Genomic DNA, 20,923 nt, shown 5'->3' on the forward strand with positions numbered 1-20,923 from the left:
AACGGTGTATTTTTTCATTTTTTTAAGACGTTTTTTATTTTGCTAACTTTTAAGACATGTTATGATAATGGCAATATTATAGAGCTCAATCCTTTTCTTAATCTTCTTTTCCGTTTTTTTTTTAAATTACATTGGATTTTTACCGTAGTTTTACAATATCCTAATTGTTTGAAAAATGACACTTTTAGCTTTTGTATTTTTATGAAATTTTCATTTTGATTATATATTTTTATTTTTGTAATTTTGATCATATATTTTTTATAGGATAGTAATTAAGTTCAAATAGTTAATATCGTTTAAACAATTAATATATATTTTAATTTACCTAGATGTCTATTTAAGCCTCTTATCTCCATTTAATATATTCTAATATTAAAATTTTTTATTCTTTTTTATTAATTATGTATAAAGACGGATATAAATTTATATAGGCATTTATATAAAATAAAATGTCTGAAATATCACTTATGTGAGGGGATGCATATAGAATTTTCAATCATCGAACATGTATTTATCAAAAAAAAAAAAAAAACAGGAAAATAAGAAAGCCATTAGGGCCATTTACAAGCACGGACCACGGGGTTTAGCGCAAGGCAACTAGAAAACAGCTTAAACCTTGCTTGCTTACCGTGCCGTCACAGCAGTTGAGGAAGAAGAGCCGCCTCAGTGTACCATCTTCCCCCGTGAAGCCCTACTGTCCGCACAGAGCAGAAACGAAACCCTAAAAAATTCCATTGCCATGGATATGCAGCAGAGCGACTTCGATCGGATCCTCTTCTTCGAACACGCCCGTAAGACCGCCGAAGCTACCTACGCTAAGAACCCTCTCGATGCCGATGTTCGTATCTCCATCTTCATCCTTTATTCTTCTGTCTCACCACTTGATTGCTACTTTTCAGTGCTAAGTTCCAACTTGTTTTAATTTAATTCAGTGTTCACTGGAGTTTCTGAGAATTTGTGTTTTAACATGAAATTTTAACATTTCTATTTTCTAAATGCAGAACTTGACTAGGTGGGCTGGAGCTTTATTAGAGTTGTCTCAGTTTCAGAATGTCCCTGATTCGAAAAAGATGATTCAAGGTGCTAACTTTTTAATTAGTAATGTGTTGGGGCAAAACATATTTAGTGATGTGTGTGTGTGTGTTTATTTTAGCTTTATGAGTCATCGATAGCCTTCAGTTTTATTGAGTAATTTGCAAGTTTTGAATTTGTAAATGCGGGTTTGTGATTGCCTGATTGGTTGCACAGATGCAATTTCAAAGTTGGAGGAGGCATTGTTGGTTAATCCTGAGAAACATGATGCCCTCTGGTGCTTGGGAAATGCGCATACTTCAAATGCATTTTTGACTCCGGACCAGGATGAGGCAAAGGACTATTTTGATAAAGCGGCTCACTACTTCCAGCAAGCTTTTGACGAGGTACTTCTCCTGCTGAATCTCAGTGGAACTGTATGCTTGCCAAAGTATTTAATTTTCTTTTACTGTTCTATGTATAATTAGTATTTTATTTGTATGTTTTTGTAGGAGCCAGGAAATGATCTCTATCGAAAGTCTTTGGAAGTGTCTGCTAAGGTGCTTTCTTACTTGATCTGGTGATAATGCTTGTTTATGTTGTTGAAATCATATGTTGGGTGTTGGCATCTTTAATTGTGGTGGCGTTGGGGCTGACAATTACAACTTTGAGTGATTTTAATCTGCAAGCAATAGAACCTATATAGTACCTAGCTAGAAGAGAGAGAGTCAGAGAGAAGGTTACAAGCTGTTGGATATTGATTTTAACTTGTTCAATACAAATATTAGTCTGCCATGATATCTACCATTCTGCTAGTTTACAGGATGCATTCTTGAGAGATGGCAGGCTTGAAACAATGGAGTACAAGTAGCACCATACTTATAGACTTTTCAACTGACTCTAGTTTTCATGAGAATTCGGTTATACTTGGTTGAGTGTTTCTGTAAACTGTGTTCTGGCTATAGTTTTGTGAGTTTGATAAGCTAATATACATTATTGAAGTTATTAATACTGTGTTTCTAGGCCCCTGAATTGCACATGGAAATCCATAAGCATGGTTTTGGTCAACAGGCGATGGGAGCTGCTGCTGGACCTTCCACTTCATCGGGTGCAAAGGTGAATTGGAAATCTCATGGTTCTCTTTTTCTTGACATTTTGTTCTTTTTGTTTCTGGTTTTATTTTCTAAATGATATTAGTCTTTGCCAATTTAATTATTTTTATTTTGTGTGTTTATGAATTCATGGAATCATGGATGTAGGCTGTGTGGCTGATATGTAGTTGATGAAAGATTAACTTCAGTGCATTGCATTTGCAGTTACATATGGTTCAACTCAAATGCTTTTTGAATACCAAGCAATGTGACAGATAGCATGCCAATATCTTATTTTTTAAAGATAAATGAGTTCTTGTGGCCAAAAAAAAAAAAAAAGAGTTCACATGAGTGGTACCAAATATGAAACACCACTTGGTATCCAAATTTGGGATTTATTTTAGTGCTTGTAGAATTTCTGATTTTTTACATGTAACATGCTTGAAGTTTAATTATGTACAGCAGTCTGTCTCTGTGTTCTTATATTATGGTTAGTTTCTTCATCTGTTGATGAATTATTACTGTTTCCCCTTCTCTACAGGCTACAAAGAAAAAGAAGAGCAGTGATCTCAAGTATGACATATTTGGTTGGATAATCCTTGCTGTTGGAATTGTCGCTTGGGTAGGATTTGCAAAATCCCATGTGCCTCCCCCACCTCCGCGGTGAGCATAGCATTTGGTTGGTCATAATCTTTGGCACTCTGGAAGGCAGTTTGGAGATTAATCATTCATCAGCAGGTGGAATTCATGTGAAATTGATTCATATTTGGCTGACCATCCATAAGTTAATTTTTGCCTTGGTCACCAATGTAACCGATAGGTAACAATATTGATTTATCTCTAGTGAAATATATTGAAGTTTGAGGGCTGAGGTTGAGCAGCTAGTTTTCTGGATGTTGGTTTGTCTTTGCAGATTCAATTCCATGGTTTGAAATGCCCATCATGACCAATATTTTCTCTCTTATGCAATCGGAATTTTAGAGGATACTTTCGTATGCTCTGTATATCATGTGTACTGAGGTGTAATTCTGATTCTCTGCGTTTTTCAGTGTGCAGTTCACTGGAGGTAGAAACAACAATGAACTCTAGGCTCTACTCGTTTTTTTTATCGTTATACTGAATGCTTTAAGCTCCTCATTTCAATAATTGGTGCGTGGATTTTGAATGCTTAGCGATGAGATTGTACCAGTACAACACAGGGCCTCCCATACAGGTTTTGCAGCTAGTAGGGTGGGTCGGCTGCCAATGCAAATTTTTCTTTTCGCCCGGTTAATCCATCAAACAAGCAAAAACACCACATTTGAGCTCATCTTAAGCCCAAATTAATTAAGCCGCAAAGGCATGGGCTGGTTGCTTGCTTGTGACTTCGGAGGCTAAACTCATAAGTTTTGGTTTTCCTCCTTTTTTTTTTTTTGGGGTTCATACTGAACTTTGTAAGTTTGTAAATGAGTAGTACCACATGCATCAAATAAATCCCAAACTTTTGAATCCCAACTGATCTGGGGCTTATCTTATCTGTCATATTGGTAATAAAAATCTAGGAAAAATCTAGTATTATTGGGTTTGTGGTTTGTGATTGCTCTTGGGCCCAGGTGCTTTCCAGTCATAGGCCTGCATTTTAAATTTCAAACTGGATCAAGACAAAAGACCCTAAGGATTAAATCAAACTTGATACGTCAAAAAGGGCGGCCACAACACATCTGTATACGTGTTGTTTCTCCTGTAAACGACGTCGTTTCCCATGAGAACCTCGAAGTTTCTATATGGCGGCTGGTAATCCGTCAACGTTGCCACGTTGGTGGCAGACTGGCAGTATTCTGATCGCTGCTTGGGTGTGGCGCCAAATATAAACGCCAAAGGCTCTTTGTCTTTGCAATATTCCCTCCCCAAATTTAGAGATAATGGCTTGCTGTTGCAGATACCAAACGAAACTGTACAGTGGCGACTTAGCTTCATCTTTCAGCTTCTCGCGGTCTCCGGCAACACCTGGTTTTGGCCCATATTCAGGCCGTGTCAACTTGGACGCGCCCAAAAGCCGGCGGTTCCAAGTCTTAGCTCTTGCTGTGAAGCGAAGCCCTAAGCGTCTCAAATACTCGAGTCCTCGCTTCACCAAGGTCCTCTCTCACTCTCACTCTTTAAATTGGGCGTTTGAGTATCCAATGTTCCTGAAATTTATTGACTAATAATATCAGGAGGATGAGTTGCTTTATGTTGAAGTTGATCCATCACAGTCTGGAGCGGATAGCTGGAAATTGGACCCAGCTGTTGATCTTTTGAAACAAGGAGCCGTTGGGGTTATTCCTACTGATACTGTGTAAGTGATAAATTAGTGTCTGTATGTTATGAATGGCACTCTGTGTTTTGTTGCTCATTTGGACTTGACCCTATTCATTGTATTGTAGATATGCAATAGTTTGTGATTTGAGAAACCACTCTGCCATTGAACGTCTTCGTAGGTAGGTAGATATTATAGATGCCACGTTTCCTAGTGTTGTTGTTCACTTATTTACGAATATTTACTGTTAAATTAAATGCATTATTTCTTTCATGACTGATCTTGTGACAAGGATCTTCTTGTGTTTTCAATGCTTTCACATTGCAGAATCAAGAAAATTGAATCCCCAAAGGCAAGGATCATGGCTTTCCTTTACTCCTTACTTTAATATGCTTGATTACCCCTGTTGATCACAATTTCATACTTTGTTTTTGCCATTTACATTTTAATTTATGCTTTTAAACATGGACTAATTGGTGCAGCCCCTTAGCTTCTTATGCCACTCCTTCCACGACATTGATACGTTTACAACAGGGTTCCCTCGGGGTGATGGCCAAGGTCATTCAAATACATTCCGAGCTGTTAAGCATTGCTTACCTGGGCCTGTAAGTTTGTTCATTGCTTGCCTTATTGTTATTGCCTGTAAGAACAAATTTAAGGTAGTCAGCAATAGCAACAACTACACCTAACTCTAAGCACTACTAAGGTAGATGATTTGGCCTATAACAGAGCGCTTTATGTAACAGTATACTTTCATCTTAACTGCAACCAAAGAGCTACCTAAACAGTGTATAAGGTATGGGACAACAGTTGCCAAATACACATCAAGGAAAAATGTGGGTGTTCGTATGCCTGATGATGCCTTATGTCAAGCAATACTGGAGAAGATGGGTTCACCATTGATTTCCACAAGGTAAGTCTGATTTGTATATATTTGTATACTTATTCCTCCTTTTGAGAAGGTGATGGCTGAAACTAGATATTTTTTATACCTTTAATGATGTGAATAACTGTAAGAAGATGAGAAACTCTTTACATAATTGATTTTAAAGAAACATATAAGAGATGCTTCTTCTGTTGTAATTCAAATTATTATGGTGTTATACTGACAGTTTATTTGTTTTTAGTGTCAAGTGCCCGAAGGAAAATGAGTGGATGTTAGATCCGGTCGCTATAGCTGATACCTATGGACCAGAGGTATGGGTTTATCACATGAAGGTTGTTTTAGTTCGTATTCTAAAATCAAACTATTTGTAGGGTTCTTATCATTGATTTTGTGCTTCTATATACTATAGGCATGGGTCAAACTCTTTCTTTTCATAGCTCTTGATTGTGTATTCAAACTCATTTAGGGCCTTGATTTTGTGGTTGATGGCGGGGTAAGAGTGGCTGATCCTTCAACTGTAGTTGACATGACAGTGATTCCTCCCAAAATCATACGACAAGGAAAGGTAATGGGTCATCCATGAAATATGGTTTCAAAATGAATGAATTATTTTCTATTAAACAATATGAGTATAGCACTCTCGGAATATGATGATTTTCGGTTTCCCCTATTACCATCTGTAAGTGGGTGTTATAAAATGCGATTTTGATGAATATTACTTCTTAAATAGTGATGCTCGGTATATTTTGATCTTGGTATGGATGACTTCTGTTTTTGGTTTGTGTATTATATTTACGTTCAGGGACCTAAATTACACTGGATGGTGGAAGATTACAATGAATCTGCTGAGTCGAAGGAAAGCTCATCTCATCTATCAGTTGGAAGATAAATCATTCTTCTTGGTGAATCCTGTGGTGAACCAGTTTTTGGATATGCTAAATGTCGCACTGGTCTTGCATCTCTTGCTGCTCACTTGAGGATTTTGGTTACAGATTGACCACCATACTTAAGAGGATAGAAAAGAAATTCGTATATTGTGATACTTTGTAGTCTTTGTATAAAAACGTTGTACAGTGGAAAACTTTACAATGTGAAATTGTGAACCAAAAAGGAGGGCTAACCTAACAGTGCATGCCATGTGTCAGCATTAGCTTTCATTTTAATCAATGTGATTTGTAATTTGATCCTTTTTCAGAGCAACTACAATGATAATTTGGTTGATTAACTACAATGATAATTTGGTTGATTGCATTCATTCAAGGGGGCATGTACTATATAAACTTTTTGGAACACACAAAATATCTAGTATTGATTAATAATTCTTTTGTGTGTTATAAGCATAATATTTTTCCTTTTATAAGTCTTCTAATTTTAAGAATATTATATGATAACTTCATTGTTTTGAATGTACAATTGTTTCTCTCAAGACATTCATAACAATAAAAATCATTTTTACATAATTAGAACTATTTTTACAAATAAAAAATTTAAGAGAATTAACTTGTTCTTAAATTAATTAATCATTAAGTATTTTCAACAAAAATAAGGATTTTTTTATTTATAAAATGAGCAAGATAGATCAACTTTTACCATTAAAAACAAGATATAATGATCATTTGAATTTATACATGTTAAATAAGAAACTATTTTATTTTTTATATCAAAAATAATTATTTAAAAAATATGTCATATATATTAACAAAAATAATAGAAAAATCAACAAGAAAAGTCAATTAATTAGAGGTGAGGGTGCCTCTGTCCCCCCTGTCCCTAAGTGGCTCCGCCACCGCTTACAAACAAGTTAGGTGGGTGTATAAATAAACGATAAATGATCAGATACCCATAATTACAATAAAAGGGACCCTACTATTATTGGAAGAAAAATCGTGCAGCATTTACAAGCTATATATATAAATATTGCATGCATATCATTACTCATTGTCTACTGTGCTTACCAAGAAAAAAATGAAAAAACTCAATTTTCGCTGAGTAGTTTATTGCCCACTTGTTAAAGATAGTCAGCTATCTGGTAATGCATTCCACATATTCAATCCGTTCTTAATGCTGATACGCTAACAAATAGAAAAATGGACATGCTGACTTTGTTGCTCATATATTCAACAAATGAGTCAAATGACTAATGAATACAACGTCGTTTGGAGTCCCATCAATCGACATATATTATTAATAAATTCCCATGGTTTTATTTTAGCATTCCAAAACAAGTATAAGTTGAACCCAGGAGCAGAAGAAGCACATTCACATTCAAAGGCTTTGAATTGAATTGCATGCATGCACTATCACAGCTAGCTAGATTCTCCAATTTATGGCTCTAATGCTCCAAATTTCAGAGTACTACTTTCCTCTTTTCACTTCTCTCCTCCTTGTCCTGGTTATTTTCTGGAAGAGATCCAGATCAAAATTAGGCAGTGGCCTAATCCACAAGTCTCCCCCAGGGCCATGGAAGCTGCCTATCATAGGGAACTTGCATCAGTTGGCTGCAGCTGGTGCTGCGCTACCACATCATTTATTGAGTGACTGGGCCAAGAAATATGGACCCATTATGCATCTGCAACTGGGTCAGATGGAGGCTATAATAATTTCATCCAGCAAAGTAGCCCAAGAGGTGTTAAAGACTCATGAGCTTGTTTTTGCTCAGAGGCCTATGGTTTTGGCAGTAGAAGTTATGTCCTTTGGCCAAGGAAGTATTGTTTTCGCTCCTTATGGAGATTTCTGGAGGGAGGTGCGCAAGATTTGTGTTTCCGAACTCCTTAGTGCTAAACGTGTGCAGTCATTTCGATACATAAGAGAAGAAGAAATATGGAATCTTGTAGATTCCATTAAATATTCCTCGTCAACCCAATTATCCCAATCCATAAATATAAGTGAGAAGATTTTCAGCCTGACAAATGGGATAGTAGCAAGAGCAGCATTTGGCAAAAAGTGCAAAGACGAAAAAGAGTTCTCTTCACTGCTTGAGGAAGCAATCAAACTCGTTGGAGGCTTTGCCATACCTGATATGTTTCCTTCACTCAGATTTCTTGGTTACGTTACTGGGTCCATACCTGCAATGAAAAAGTTACAAAACAAGCTCGGAAACATTCTTGACAGTATCATCAACGACCATAAGATGAAAACATCATCATCATCATCAAATTTTGACTTCACCACTGGCAATCACGACAAACCTGCTGCTGCTGATCATGGTCAGGAGGAGGAAGATTTTGTTGATGTACTTCTAAAATTCCAGGAATCCAATAAGCTGGAATTCAATTTCAAAACCAATCAGATCAAAGATGTCATTCTGGTACGTACGTCATATGAATATATGATCGACTTTACTTGCAGCTAGCCATAGATCGATATATCTGCATCACTTTGATTATGTCTCACATGTATGTATATTAATAAATCAAACCTATAGACTATAGTGATGTTAACTAGACTGAATTATTTGGGGAGTTAATTACATTTACACCTCATGAGGTTTATCGTTTTTTTACATATATCCTCTAAGGTTTCAAAAATTACACATATACCCCATGAGGTATGTGTAATTTTTGAAAACCCAGGGAGTGTATGTGAAAAAACGATAAACTTCAGAGGGTATAAGTGTAATTAACTTATTATTTGGGTAACGCATTTTAACAAAAAGTCTCCACCTAATAAAATTTTCGAAGTCTCAATTTAATAATATAACATGTTAAGCTGTCTTAGCAACGAATCCGAATATTTTACTAATTTTTTTGATGCACGTAAATTTATGTTATTTAACCTTTCATTTAATATTTTTCTAAAATAAATCCTAACACACAAATAGTTACCATTAAACTTAAATGTAAATGAGGTCGTTTTGGTTTTGGAGACAAGTACAAATCCCCTCTAAATAGATTATTAGAGAACCTAGCTTAATTTCTCTAACAACCACCTATTATACATTGAGATTTGAGATAGGCATTTTTTTTTTGTTTCATCAGGACATCTTCTCTGCAGGCAGTGAGACTACAGCTACTACCATAGATTGGGCAATGTCGGAGCTGATGAGAAACCCAAGAGTAATGAAGAGGGCCCAAGCTGAGGTGCGACAAGTCCTTGAAGGAAAGGAAAAAATTGAGGAAAAAGATGTGGAAAAAATGGATTACTTGAAAGCAGTTGTGAAAGAAACTCTGCGATTGCACCCTCCAGGCCCCTTCATTCCAAGAGAAGCAAGGGAAAGATGTGAAATCGGTGGATATGAGTTACCAGCTAAAATAAAGATAATTATCAATGACTGGGCAATAGGAAGAGATCCAGAGCATTGGGTTGATCCAGAGTCGTTTAAGCCAGAGAGGTTCTTTGGTTCTTCCATTGACTTCAAAGGGTTCAACTCTGAGTTCCTTCCATTTGGGGCTGGTAGAAGAATGTGTCCGGGTATAACATTCGGTATTGCAATTGTAGAACTTGCTCTTTCTCAATTGCTCTGCCATTTTGATTGGGAACTGCCAAATGGGATCAAACCAGATGAACTTGACATAGCAGAGACTTTTGGAATAACGTGTAGGAGGAAGAATGATTTGTATGTGATTGCCACCCCTCGTTTAGGCCTTTGAGATGTACCAATTATCATTACCTCACAAAAACAAAAATAAGTGAAGATTTGATAAATGTCCAAAATTACCAGATAAAGTGGTAGGTGACACAATAAATATCTTCACACAGAAAAAGTTACTACATTCCTCATTTTATGAACAATGCCGGCATATGATATATTGATTTAGTGAGGAATAAAGTTCTTACTTCTTACAAACAAACAAGTTTAGTTGGTGTAAACGACAAATGATCATCAGGTGCCTACAAATGCAATAAGGGACCTAATATTTTAGAATTCGAAAAAAAGAGAAAGGAAGAAAACTTGTGCAGCAAACACACACACACACACATATATATATATATATACACAAGCTATAATATTCAAAGAAAAGAGGTGCAATCTGGACAATGAGTTCTGACTGCACATATATTGCCTACTCATAACTCATTGTCTACTGTGCTTACCAACTCCAAGAAAAGAAATTAAAAAACTCACTGAGTATCGATAATTCACGTTGACAACTTGACATAATACTGAGCATTCTGGTAATATATTCGTATATTGTGATACTCTGTATAAAAACGTGGTACGGTGGAAAACTTTACAATGTGAACCAAAAAGGAGGGCTAACCTAACAGTGCATGCCATGTGTCAGCATTAGCTTTCATTTTAATCAATGTGATTTGTAATTTGATCCTTTTTCAGAGCAACTACAATGATAATTTGGTTGAGAGCCCAATTAATTGCATTATGGACTGAATTGACTATTGGAATCTTGGGGTAATTATGCCAGGGGTTCTGCTGTATGAAACCCTGAATTATGCCAGAAATCTTGCAGCGACAATCTGTTTGGTGTGTACCATACTACCATGTTCATTTGCGACTTCGTATTTAGTAAGATCAAATAGAAACAGGGATACGGTAATCAATTATCAAAGTGTTTTTTTGGCAAATCAATTATTAAAGTTGATAAAAAATTTTACGCAAACCCATACCAAAACAAGAGATCTTTAAGTTGAATTAGTCTATGTTATTATCTAGCCTAAACTATATGTTTGGTCCTTGAGTTTCAATTTCAACAAATTTATCGTTACAGTTTCTTAGCACTTCTTATGTGGTACAACAAAAAATGGGTGCATGGTTGATGGTTGGACATGATTCCATGAAAAATGTCCCAACATTAGGTGGATGTGTAGTGGCTCATGAATTGGAAGCTCAAGTTAACCCAGCAAGCTCATCGTGCTCTATTCCCGAAAAGGAGAAATGACAGGTACTGAAGCACAGGTAGGTTGGTGAGTGGTAGTTAATGATGTGTGTGAGCTTCATTAAATAAGCAGTTATGAGACTTTGATCAACAAGGGCTGTGGTGGTTGACACTCTTGCTTACCTTTACATAGCTAGACTAGTCTTCAATTTATAAAGCCGAATAAACAGTTAAACACAACATTGAACTGCTTTCAAGTTTCAACCTCTGCTTTGGGATCCCAGGAACCACAATCTTCTTCTTTTATTCCTCCTCCTCCAAGTCCTAGATTTGGACTTAAATGTGCCTTACATGGCCGTCCTTGAAAAGGGTTTTCTCAAGTTTCTTCAATTGTATGCTTTTAATGTGGTTATTGGGGTGGTACTCTTGGTACCAAACTTGGCTGAGTCAACGGTCCTCATTCGTTTTGATAGAGCTCCTCCGGCACGGTCAAGGTACTCTTACGCAGTTTTCCGGTACTCATTTCTGAAGCCTAATGGTTCCAATGCATGCAACGAAAAGTATTTGTGTTCCATTCACTGTCAGGTGCGTAGTACTAGTACTCATGCTCTTCATTAAGTTCTGCGTTTTAGCTCATAAGTCATAGCAAGTACTAGTCAGTTTGCTTAAGTAGGAGATAGCATTAGCTGCATAATCATTGTACTTGTTCATAGTGATTTTATCTGTTTATGGACAGCTTGATGGCCAAATTTTGAGTCCATGTCCAGCTAAGTTCATAGTATTCAAAAACTTGACTGTCAACCGTGACCACAAACTTCTTCTCAACGTCACAACATGGGATGGATACACAAACTTTTCAGCTTATTCTTGGTTCATTGGTAAGTACTAGCCCCAAACTATTTTCTTTTCTTCTTTTTTTTTTTTTCTCTTAAACTTTTGTACAGGGGACCTTACAGCTCTTTTTTTTTTTTTTTTTTTTTTTTATCTGATAGATACAATACCACCAACTGCAACAATTTTCAGCGAACAGAATCATACAAGTGCTGAAAAAATATCCATTGATGTCACGTTTAATGAAGCTTGCACTGGAAAGGGTGGCTTCAGGTGTGTGAACTCATCAAACTGTGATGTAAGTGTATTTCTCACTTATGTTTTATCAATATAATTTCAATAAATGAAGTTTTTATTGCCAGAAACCATAGAAAGTGATACACAATTGAGGTAAACTTCATGCTTTAATTATAACGCAGTTTGCAATTCTGTAGGTGATAATAAATGGTCCCGCCAGTGTAGAGGCATCTTCCTTACGCATGATTAAACCTACAATCAGTTATAGACTTGATGTAATTCTCTCCTCGAGAATTATGTATGGGCGTGTTGTAATTAGAATGGCAGATAATTTTTGTACAGATGAGGCAGGAAACAGCTTTACAAGGACAAATGGTTCCACTATAACCATTCATTTTGGTAAGACATGATAAGTCACAAATGTACTTCCATTATGTTTTCAAATGAAATGTTATTTTGACTCTCTGTCTCTTACTGACTGTTCATATTTGTAATGAGTGTCTTAGATAGAAGAGCAGTGCTAGCAGATTTGTGGACCTCTGTTCCAGCCTACGAGTTGGTGATTAATGGGGTCCCAAGAACTGTCTTTGCTACTAACCAAATGGAGGACTTGAAGATATTTTTGGACTTCAGCATTCCCATTATAAACACAACAGAACAGGTCCAGAATGCATTAGTAGTGAATTCGGGTAACTTAATACCTATTCAACGCAGAAATCAAGGCAACCGCCGATTTAATTTCCAAGTAAGCAGAAAACTGCTGCTTTGCATAATAATAAAATTCTCTTAGCTATTAAACACCGTTGTTATCTATCAAATTCTCTTAGCTAGAACAATTATTTGTGTGTCTCTGTGTGTGTGTAGATCAGGAATATATCTAGAACTGAAATCATCATGATTGAATTACAAGCTGGATTAATAATTGGCAGGACAGGCACTCCTGTCTCACCAGTTTCCTCAATTACGTTTCTTTATGGTATGATATTTCCCAGTTTAATACTCTCCAAAGTTAGTTCTGGGAGTCATTTGGTAGCTTTATGGAGCTAATTGTTTCACGTTTCTCTTAGATTCCATGAAGACCAGCGTAGGGCTGAGTACCAGTTCTCCAAATGTTACAAAGGACCACCACATCAATGTAATAGTTGAGTTTACAAAGCCGGTTTTTGGCTTTCAGGCCTCCATGGTAAAAGTGGTCGGGGGTAGAATAACAAGGCAGGTGCATATGGTTACTCATAAAACTGCTGATATCATAATTTACTATTAAGAATGTTCATTTCTTAGATTGCTGCATACACGTGGAAGAATATTTGATTAAAATGCCTATTGCCTAAGTAATGTCAAAATTTTGTACTTTGCTTTTGTAGGTTAAGGGAACTTTCAAGAGCTCTGTACTCAATGACTGTCTTGGCAGTATCCGATAATATGGTGTCAGTTGCTGTCCCTGCAGGGAAGGTATATGATATATCAGGAAATCTCAACATGGCATCTAACCAACTTGAAGTGAAACACTGTATGAATCATTTCTTCCTTCTTTTGTTATGTTCTTCATATCTATTCATTCTTCACCTTTCCTTTTGCCTTGACTTTTTGGTGATGGTTCACTAGATTTTACTCTCCAACCAGATTTAAAACTTTGAGAGAGAGGAAGATATGCAGGAGTTTTCAACTTTCATAGCCATCTAATTTATTCAGTGACATTTTGTTTCACTAAAGCCTTCTATTTAAGAAATCAGAGACTCAGAGAAAAGGATGTGCATTGTTACACACACACACACACACACACACATATATGTCTGCTTAATTCTCTGCTTGACCCTCTATTCTGCGCAGACATAACCCCTGCAATATCAATTGCATTGCACTCTTTTGTTACTGCGGGTATATTAGCAACATCACTAGCAGCTGCTCTTCTTTCAATTTCATCTGCACATCTTGAAGCAGTAGGCATTCTTGCTTCTGAGAGAACCAATATGTTGACCTCTGACTCCTCAATGAATCTACAAGTAAGATTCAAATTGTTCAGTAGATGCAAATATCCAGGTGGACACTGGACAGTTTTTGCTGTATCTAATTTTGTATTCCCTCACTGTTCATCCCCTTTTCAATCATTAAGGTTCAATTAAAATATCTGTAAAATAGGGTCTGGTCGGACACCTTCAAGTTTTTGCCCTCTCAGACTGGCTCTCAGTTAATCAACCAATTGAATATTCCGAGACAACGAAAGGTCTTCGGTGGCTCATACCTCGTCAACAGCTTCCATGGAAAAAGGATAGTGCTTCAGTTTGGCCTCGCCATGTCCATTCGACTGAAGAGAAGCTTGAGAGGAAGTTTAGTGCCTTGTCTATAGGATGGTCTTCACATGAAGAGGGAAGCAATCAAATTGATTCATATCTAACCAACTTTTCTTATATGAGGCCGGTGCCAATTGAGATGGACCCCAAGTCTGGTTGGCTTCTTGGGCAGCAAAACATGCATATGACTCCTTATGGGGTACCTCTTCATTCCAATGAATATTTCATTTATTTCTTGGTGAGTATCTATTTAATGCATTCAGACTTGTTTTCCTCTTTGATGAAACCTTTCAACAGCTAATCATTTTTCTTACAGAGAGGAGAGCCATTGTCTGCAAGCAATGTCGTCAAGGGAATGGAAAATTACAGAGGGTAGTAGCTCCACAGTTACTGTTATATTTAGTGCTCTTATATTAAAATGAGAGGACTTTCCAATTGAAAGAAATATACATATCTGTGATATCTAAAAGTAACAAAGATATCGGAACTAAGCTAATGTTATCATACCTAACGAACTTTTAACAGGTGGGAAGACCTGCAAATGAACTTGTTTTGGCTTGGTATTGGAGGAGGCAGTTTAGTCATAATCCATGTGCTGATATTACTTTCCCTAAGATGGAGAACAGGGAAACCAGCTTATGGTATGCTCGCAGTGCCCAGATTCGAGCTCTTTCTTCTGATTCTCATGCTACCTTGTATCTCTCAGTCCTCAACATTTGTTATGAAAGGTAAGGAGCCAAGTTTGTTCTTTCTAAGTCCAATTGTTTTGATTGCCTCTCAAGGATGTTTTGAACTCAAGACTACTCTAATTCACAGGTGGTACACCAGGGGGAATCATTACAGGGGCTTTATTGCTGGCTATCCCTGCAGCTCTTATTTTATCCGTTTGCCTTTTTCAAATAATTGCAATCTTCTCTACCAGCTTTTTTCAGTACAAAGAAGTCAAGCATGTAGCTAGAAAAGAACCGTGGTACACAAAGCTTTGGTATTTTCTTACAGGGAGACCTAGTGCTGGAAAGTGGTTTTATAGGGAAGGGATTCCTTCATCTTTTCTTCCACGATTCGGGATTCTCTTTGAGAGTTTGCAGGGTCCTCCATTATTCGTCTTTGTTGATCAAAATGAACCAAACAGCATATCCAAGTGGACTGGAAGTGGCCATAGTGGGATTGGGAGAATGCAACCAGTCAGCTTGGATGACAGCAATGCAGAAACTAGGATTTCCATATCCGAAAGGCTCTTGGGCTGTGCTAGATCTTCCTATATTATCATTGATCTTTTAAGACGGGTCTTCTTGGGGATTATATCTGGAGCTTACTCATCAAGGAAATCAAGCCAAAGCCTCTATGCATTGACCATTACACTGGTACAGTTTGTGTATCTATTTACTCTGAAACCATACATCAAGAGGGGAGTCCATGTGGTGGAAAGTGTTTCTCTATTGTGTGAGGTGGGCATATTTGCTCTATTTATTAGTATTAATGGCTCAAATCCTGTCGAAGCAAGAAAGTTAGGATTTGAAATGCTAGCTCTCCTCTTCTTTACCTTTGTTACCCAAATTATAAATGAGTGGTATGCTCTGATAAAATCCCTACTAAGACTCTCACAGCCTCAAAATAATTCGTTCAAGCTTGGATTGAAGTTTGCTGTTAAGGGTCTTGTCCTCCCATTCCTTCCAAAGAAGCAATGGTCAAGAATCATACGTGCATCCTCCCAGCTGAAAATAGGCCTAGCTCCAGTCCTTCCTCTAAGTCCAGATACAAAATTTGAAGGAAGAGAAATGAGAGCACCGCGCACTGACCCAATTGGCGCTATGACTGCAACTGTAGTCCCTGTGCTCAGCAGCCCTGAATCACCTGGCCCTGATGTTCTTCAAATGACAGGCTCCACTAATCTGGAGACAACCCTCAACAGGCAGAGAGAAGTGGAAGCAAAACAGCTAAAGGGACTTAAATTAGAGCCGAAAAGTGATCTGAAGAAACTAAGGGAGTTGGCAAGGGCAAGTTTTTCAGGGGATTCAAATTTTGAGGAAGCTAGTACCAGCTATGGTTGTAGGGTGCAACCTTTATCTGGTAAACTTTCACTGCAAACTCCTCAAGCATCCACTTCTAGAATAAAACACTAGTATAGTAATTGTAAGGGTGACCCATAGGGCATTTTGCTTAAGTTTGTTCTTCAGCACAGAATTTTGTTTATATCACCTCTAAAATTGTTATCTAATTCACCTAAGCATTCATGTGAGTTTACGATCTGGCAGACAATTTTATGTTGATTCATAATAGTCTAAAGATGCTCATACCAGTAGACAATTAATTTGCAGAAAGATCTCACATATTGGAAACAGAAAAAGATGATTGATTCAATTCAAAGGTCTAAAATGGCTGCTCTCAACAAAAATTTTTGGTTACAAAGAAAAGTTTCTTTAAAAGTACAAGTCATGTATCTAACAATTACTGCAACCACTTCACACTTCAACATACATCAGAGAAGGTAAGGATGGCTAATGTCTTCATGGCTTGACTGGTCAGGTGAAGATTATCTATCTAATCCAATTCTTGATGTACTGAAAACAGAGACAAGTTGTAAAATCTTCATATATGCCTCAGTGATAATCACCATAATCTTGATGACCATTCTGACCAAGATAACTGGAAACATATCCATCATTGAAAGTATCTTGATCAGCATCAATTGGGTCTTGCTTGGGCGGTTGAGATGTAAGCAAGCGACGAAGTCCATGCACAACCATCCAACGATTGCGATACATATCTTGCAGCACCACCCGAACATCATTAAGCACAGGAACATTACCCAACTTGATCACATTGATCACAAACCCTTCTGAAAAAGTTGGCAACATTGTACCATCATCAAGCGCAAGCAAATCTTGGTATGGAAGCAATCTTGAAACAACATGCTGGCGAAAAATCAAAGAGTAATCGGTGGTATTCCTCAGATAATCTTCAATTGCTTCATCAACTGGTGCGAACACTGTCAGCCTTGTCTTCCTATTAAACCCCACCAGTTGCGCATCAAGAAATGAGGCCATTATTGAATACCCTTTGGACCTCAGCAAATCCGCAACCACCTCAAAAGATTCAGGACCAGGCCAACGCGATTCACCCTCCATTAATGAATTCGAAGCCGTATCATCTCCGGCACTACTCGGACCAGGGCTTGGCGGGTCAGGACCCAAACCGGAGCTCAACCCAATAGCCGGTTCGGGAGCCAGCGAGAAAGATGAATTAAAGAAGTCGTCGATTCCGTATACAATCACCGACCCATCATCCAAAACCGCATTCTCATCAATCCTGACGTTGTTGATCGACAATTGGCCTTGATTTGCCGGAGAAGCAGTGACGGTGAGTGTGTGATTCGGAAGCAGAGTTGGGATTCTTGTGCCGCGGTGAAGATAGTTGAGGGTTTTGACGGAGAGTCTCTTTGGGGAGACGTGGTACTGAAGCAGAGGCAGAGAGGGTTGGCCCAATCGAAAGAAAGCTGGGTCCAGAGGAGCGAATATGGTGGCGGTTGGGGACTCGAATTCGAGGGTTTTGGAGACAAGTTGGAGGGTGAGCGACATGGAGAGGTAGCCAGAGTTTGAGAGGACCTTGGCTGCGTTGAGGAGGGTCACGGAGGATGCAGGGGCGGAGGAACAGAGGGAAAGGAGGATGAGGAAGAAGAGAATCAAGGTCGCTATTGGAGACTTCATTGAAGCTCGTTCTTGCTTTGTACTTTGATCGATCTTGTGTTAGTTTTCAGCGATGAGAGAATGAGGATCTGTTGGTTTAAAGCAGAGGACTTGAGGGAGGAGTTATTAGCGCGGGAAATCAAGAAATGGGTTTGTTGGTTCGTTAGGTGGTTATAGCTGTGGCCAAACAAAGAAGAACGCTTTCGTGCGCATTGCTAAGCGTGTGCTCCGCACGTGCAAATGCGTGCGAGGGCAATTCAAGCGTGTGATTCCACAATTGCACACGTGTTTACATTACATAATCACACTATTATCACACTTACATGCACGGATGCACCCCACAGATTGTGTGGTAATTTGCATGGACTCAATTGTGATGTCAATTTTTTATGTTAGAAAAAACTTGAATGTATTTTTATTTTTAGTTTTCTTCTTATTTTACATTTTGGAGTATTCTAGAGACAACTTGGATGATTTAATGCAATAATCCATTTGTTGTTTTACTTAATTAGGGAGGCTCGCATCACTATGTGGTATGTTGTACATGTAAAAGGGAGGGTAGTACACAATTTGCACATGATTCCCACTATTACGGCCCACTATGAATTTGCAACATATTAAATACTAATCCCCTTCTTAATTTCCTTTTTATAAGGCTTATCATTTTACTTATACAAGTAGAGGATTGCCAGCCAGACAGTTTGTGTAAACATTACAACATCATGAAAATCGGAGTGGAAAGATAAAAGATCAGGTGTAAAAATGAACCAGAAAGTGAATTAATGAAAAAGGTAGAGCAATGAACCATGATTATACTAATTTTTAATCTATTTTTAGCAAATTACTTAAAATTTAAAATTAATTAGAATACAGAAATAGTGTAATATTTTAATGTGGGGCCTATGTTTCTTGATAAAGAGTTAAGGACCAAACATAGTGAAATTTGGATTCAACAAATCATTAAATTCATTGCTATAGACTATAGGGTATAGAAATAGGAGCCAGCCAAGGCTTTAAAGTTTAAACCCCTTCCAAATTCCAAATTTCAAACTGGCGCCAAAAGAATTCCCGCTACAACATAAAATTTTCAAAGCAGGCATCCTTCACCTAAGCTTCCCTCGCAAGCCTGCGTTGCTCCCTAAAATTTCAAAACAGTTTTACCAAAACACCCTTCACCTAATCAAATTTCAAGCCCAGTACTTATTCTACATTCGCAATTCTTCTCAAAACCAAGGGTATAGAATTAAGTATGATATCAAATGACCGTTATACCTTCATCTCGTCCATATCATCCTAATCCAGTGGCCAAAAACGGAGACCACAGAAATCGGGTTGAGCGCCTTCTCATACAATTTTCCTGAACTCCCCAAAATACCCTTGCTTGGGTTTATTCTCCCGCAAGCTTCTCAACCCACCAAAAATTTAAATCACCCGCTCCACCGTATTCAAAACCCTCGCTCTCTCTCCTTTCTTCAACAATCTTCTTCCTTATATATATCCCCACACAAACCCACTCAATTCTCACAGACTTCGAAGACTTGAAAAACTCAAACACCAATTTCGTCCGCCATTAATAAATCTCTGAAAGCCTGCCTGCCTCATAATGCCTGCCATCCCAGAAGAGCCATTGCTAGCTCCGAACCCTGATCGGTTCTGTATGTTCCCGATCCAGTACCCGGAAATCTGGGAGATGTACAAGAAAGCCGAGGCCTCCTTCTGGACTGCCGAGGAGGTCGACCTCTGCCAGGACCTCCGTCACTGGGAGACCCTAACTCCCGGCGAGAAGCACTTCATCACCCACGTCCTCGCCTTCTTCGCCGCCTCAGACGGCATCGTTTTGGAGAATCTCGCCGGAAGGTTCATGAAGGAGGTCCAGGTCGCCGAGGCGCGCGCCTTCTACGGCTTCCAGATCGCCATCGAGAACATCCACTCCGAGATGTACAGCCTCCTGCTCGAGACCTACATCAAGGACCCCAACGAGAAGAGCCGCCTGTTCCGCGCCATCGATACCGTCCCTTGCGTCGCCAAGAAGGCCAACTGGGCCCTGCACTGGATCGACGGCTCCGAGACATTCGCGGAGCGAATCGTGGCCTTCGCTTGCGTGGAGGGGATCTTCTTCTCGGGGAGTTTTTGCGCGATATTTTGGCTGAAGAAGCGCGGGTTGATGCCGGGACTGACGTTCTCGAACGAGTTGATCTCGCGAGATGAGGGTTTGCACTGCGACTTCGCGTGCTTGCTGTACTCGCTGCTGAGGATGAAGCTGAGCGAGGAGCGCGTGAAGGCGATTGTGAAAAACGCGGTGGAGATAGAGAGAGAGTTCGTGTGCGACGCTTTACCGTGCGCTCTGGTGGGGATGAACGGCGATTTGATGAGTCAGTACATCGAGTTCGTGGCGGATAGGCTGTTGGGCGCGTTGGGATACGGGAAGATGTACAATGCGGTGAACCCGTTCGATTGGATGGAGTTGATTAGTCTTCAGGGGAAGACCAATTTCTTTGAGAAGAGAGTTGGGGAGTACCAGAAGGCTTCGGTCATGTCTAGCATCAATGGCAATGGTGGTGGGACCCATGTCTTTAAGATGGACGAGGATTTCTAATCCTCCCTTCTCATTCTGATTCATGTAGGGATGGGATGTGTTTGTGTAATACTAGTGCTTTTTACTTTCTTTTTTTTTTTTCTCTTAAATTTTATTTTTAGGTTTAATATGTTTGTTCAATTTGTTATTTTCTTGCTCCAGAAATGATAAATGAAATAATTCATTAAAACTTTGTTGTTTATTGTGTCTTTATTTTTGGCATAAATTGTTCCTCTCTTATATTTGGTTCAAGAATTGAACGACGA

General features: G+C 38.5%; 5 protein-coding genes and 1 pseudogene across 6 annotated transcripts; 5 read left to right on the top strand and 1 right to left on the bottom strand.

The window, feature by feature from the left end:
- The first annotated feature begins 503 nt into the window (after nucleotides 1–503).
- Nucleotides 504–2,976, top strand: TOM20-3 (translocase of outer membrane 20 kDa subunit 3). The gene is made up of 6 exons (XM_086240255.1): nucleotides 504–838; nucleotides 1,002–1,080; nucleotides 1,249–1,418; nucleotides 1,524–1,571; nucleotides 2,035–2,127; nucleotides 2,644–2,976. Exons 1-6 carry the CDS (start codon nucleotides 740–742, stop codon nucleotides 2,767–2,769), a joined length of 615 nt encoding a protein of 204 aa, XP_086096381.1. The 5' UTR covers nucleotides 504–739; the 3' UTR covers nucleotides 2,770–2,976.
- Nucleotides 2,977–3,966: 990 nt separating this feature from the next.
- On the top strand, nucleotides 3,967–6,494 carry LOC147288928 (DHBP synthase RibB-like alpha/beta domain-containing protein). The gene is made up of 9 exons (XM_086240253.1): nucleotides 3,967–4,216; nucleotides 4,295–4,416; nucleotides 4,505–4,558; nucleotides 4,705–4,729; nucleotides 4,860–4,982; nucleotides 5,124–5,290; nucleotides 5,505–5,574; nucleotides 5,730–5,828; nucleotides 6,066–6,494. The coding sequence occupies exons 1-9, from the start codon at nucleotides 4,004–4,006 to the stop codon at nucleotides 6,150–6,152; spliced, it is 960 nt and encodes a 319-aa protein (XP_086096379.1). The 5' UTR covers nucleotides 3,967–4,003; the 3' UTR covers nucleotides 6,153–6,494.
- A 1,095-nt stretch (nucleotides 6,495–7,589) lies between these two features.
- On the top strand, nucleotides 7,590–9,852 carry LOC147288929 (melianol synthase CYP71BQ5 pseudogene; annotated as a pseudogene). Its single transcript, XR_015121807.1, has 2 exons — nucleotides 7,590–8,570; nucleotides 9,241–9,852. The product of XR_015121807.1 is annotated as a melianol synthase CYP71BQ5 pseudogene (transcript).
- Nucleotides 9,853–11,297: 1,445 nt separating this feature from the next.
- On the top strand, nucleotides 11,298–16,626 carry LOC147288930 (uncharacterized). Its single transcript, XM_086241064.1, has 13 exons — nucleotides 11,298–11,622; nucleotides 11,774–11,915; nucleotides 12,030–12,166; nucleotides 12,303–12,504; nucleotides 12,612–12,850; nucleotides 12,970–13,081; nucleotides 13,173–13,317; nucleotides 13,470–13,615; nucleotides 13,936–14,108; nucleotides 14,245–14,634; nucleotides 14,713–14,768; nucleotides 14,922–15,124; nucleotides 15,213–16,626. Exons 1-13 carry the CDS (start codon nucleotides 11,389–11,391, stop codon nucleotides 16,517–16,519), a joined length of 3,486 nt encoding a protein of 1,161 aa, XP_086097190.1. The 5' UTR covers nucleotides 11,298–11,388; the 3' UTR covers nucleotides 16,520–16,626.
- A 144-nt stretch (nucleotides 16,627–16,770) lies between these two features.
- Nucleotides 16,771–18,191, bottom strand: FLA20 (putative fasciclin-like arabinogalactan protein 20). Its single transcript, XM_086240501.1, has one exon. It carries the CDS (start codon nucleotides 18,101–18,103, stop codon nucleotides 16,997–16,999), a length of 1,107 nt encoding a protein of 368 aa, XP_086096627.1. The 5' UTR covers nucleotides 18,104–18,191; the 3' UTR covers nucleotides 16,771–16,996.
- A 1,022-nt stretch (nucleotides 18,192–19,213) lies between these two features.
- TSO2 (Ferritin/ribonucleotide reductase-like family protein) lies at nucleotides 19,214–20,810 on the top strand. Its single transcript, XM_086240502.1, has one exon. It carries the CDS (start codon nucleotides 19,686–19,688, stop codon nucleotides 20,676–20,678), a length of 993 nt encoding a protein of 330 aa, XP_086096628.1. The 5' UTR covers nucleotides 19,214–19,685; the 3' UTR covers nucleotides 20,679–20,810.
- Nucleotides 20,811–20,923: the final 113 nt, after the last annotated feature.

The sequence above is a fragment of the Dryas octopetala genome, chromosome 4 (assembly GCF_963921425.1).
Source record: "Dryas octopetala chromosome 4, drDryOcto1.1, whole genome shotgun sequence".
NCBI lineage: Eukaryota > Viridiplantae > Streptophyta > Magnoliopsida > Rosales > Rosaceae > Dryas > Dryas octopetala.

Coding starts and splice junctions, on each gene's coding strand:
- TSO2 (XM_086240502.1), top strand. CDS start 19,686: ATGCCTGCCATCCCAGAAGAGCCATTGCTAGCTCCGAACCCTGATCGG.
- LOC147288930 (XM_086241064.1), top strand. CDS start 11,389: ATGGCCGTCCTTGAAAAGGGTTTTCTCAAGTTTCTTCAATTGTATGCT. Junction 13,082..13,172: donor CTCAATTACGTTTCTTTATG/GTATGATATTTC, acceptor CGTTTCTCTTAG/ATTCCATGAAGACCAGCGTA. Junction 14,109..14,244: donor ACTCCTCAATGAATCTACAA/GTAAGATTCAAA, acceptor TCTGTAAAATAG/GGTCTGGTCGGACACCTTCA.
- FLA20 (XM_086240501.1), bottom strand. CDS start 18,103: ATGAAGTCTCCAATAGCGACCTTGATTCTCTTCTTCCTCATCCTCCTT.
- LOC147288928 (XM_086240253.1), top strand. CDS start 4,004: ATGGCTTGCTGTTGCAGATACCAAACGAAACTGTACAGTGGCGACTTA. Junction 4,217..4,294: donor CGAGTCCTCGCTTCACCAAG/GTCCTCTCTCAC, acceptor TAATAATATCAG/GAGGATGAGTTGCTTTATGT. Junction 5,291..5,504: donor TCACCATTGATTTCCACAAG/GTAAGTCTGATT, acceptor ATTTGTTTTTAG/TGTCAAGTGCCCGAAGGAAA.
- TOM20-3 (XM_086240255.1), top strand. CDS start 740: ATGGATATGCAGCAGAGCGACTTCGATCGGATCCTCTTCTTCGAACAC. Junction 1,081..1,248: donor TTCGAAAAAGATGATTCAAG/GTGCTAACTTTT, acceptor TTGGTTGCACAG/ATGCAATTTCAAAGTTGGAG. Junction 1,572..2,034: donor CTTTGGAAGTGTCTGCTAAG/GTGCTTTCTTAC, acceptor CTGTGTTTCTAG/GCCCCTGAATTGCACATGGA.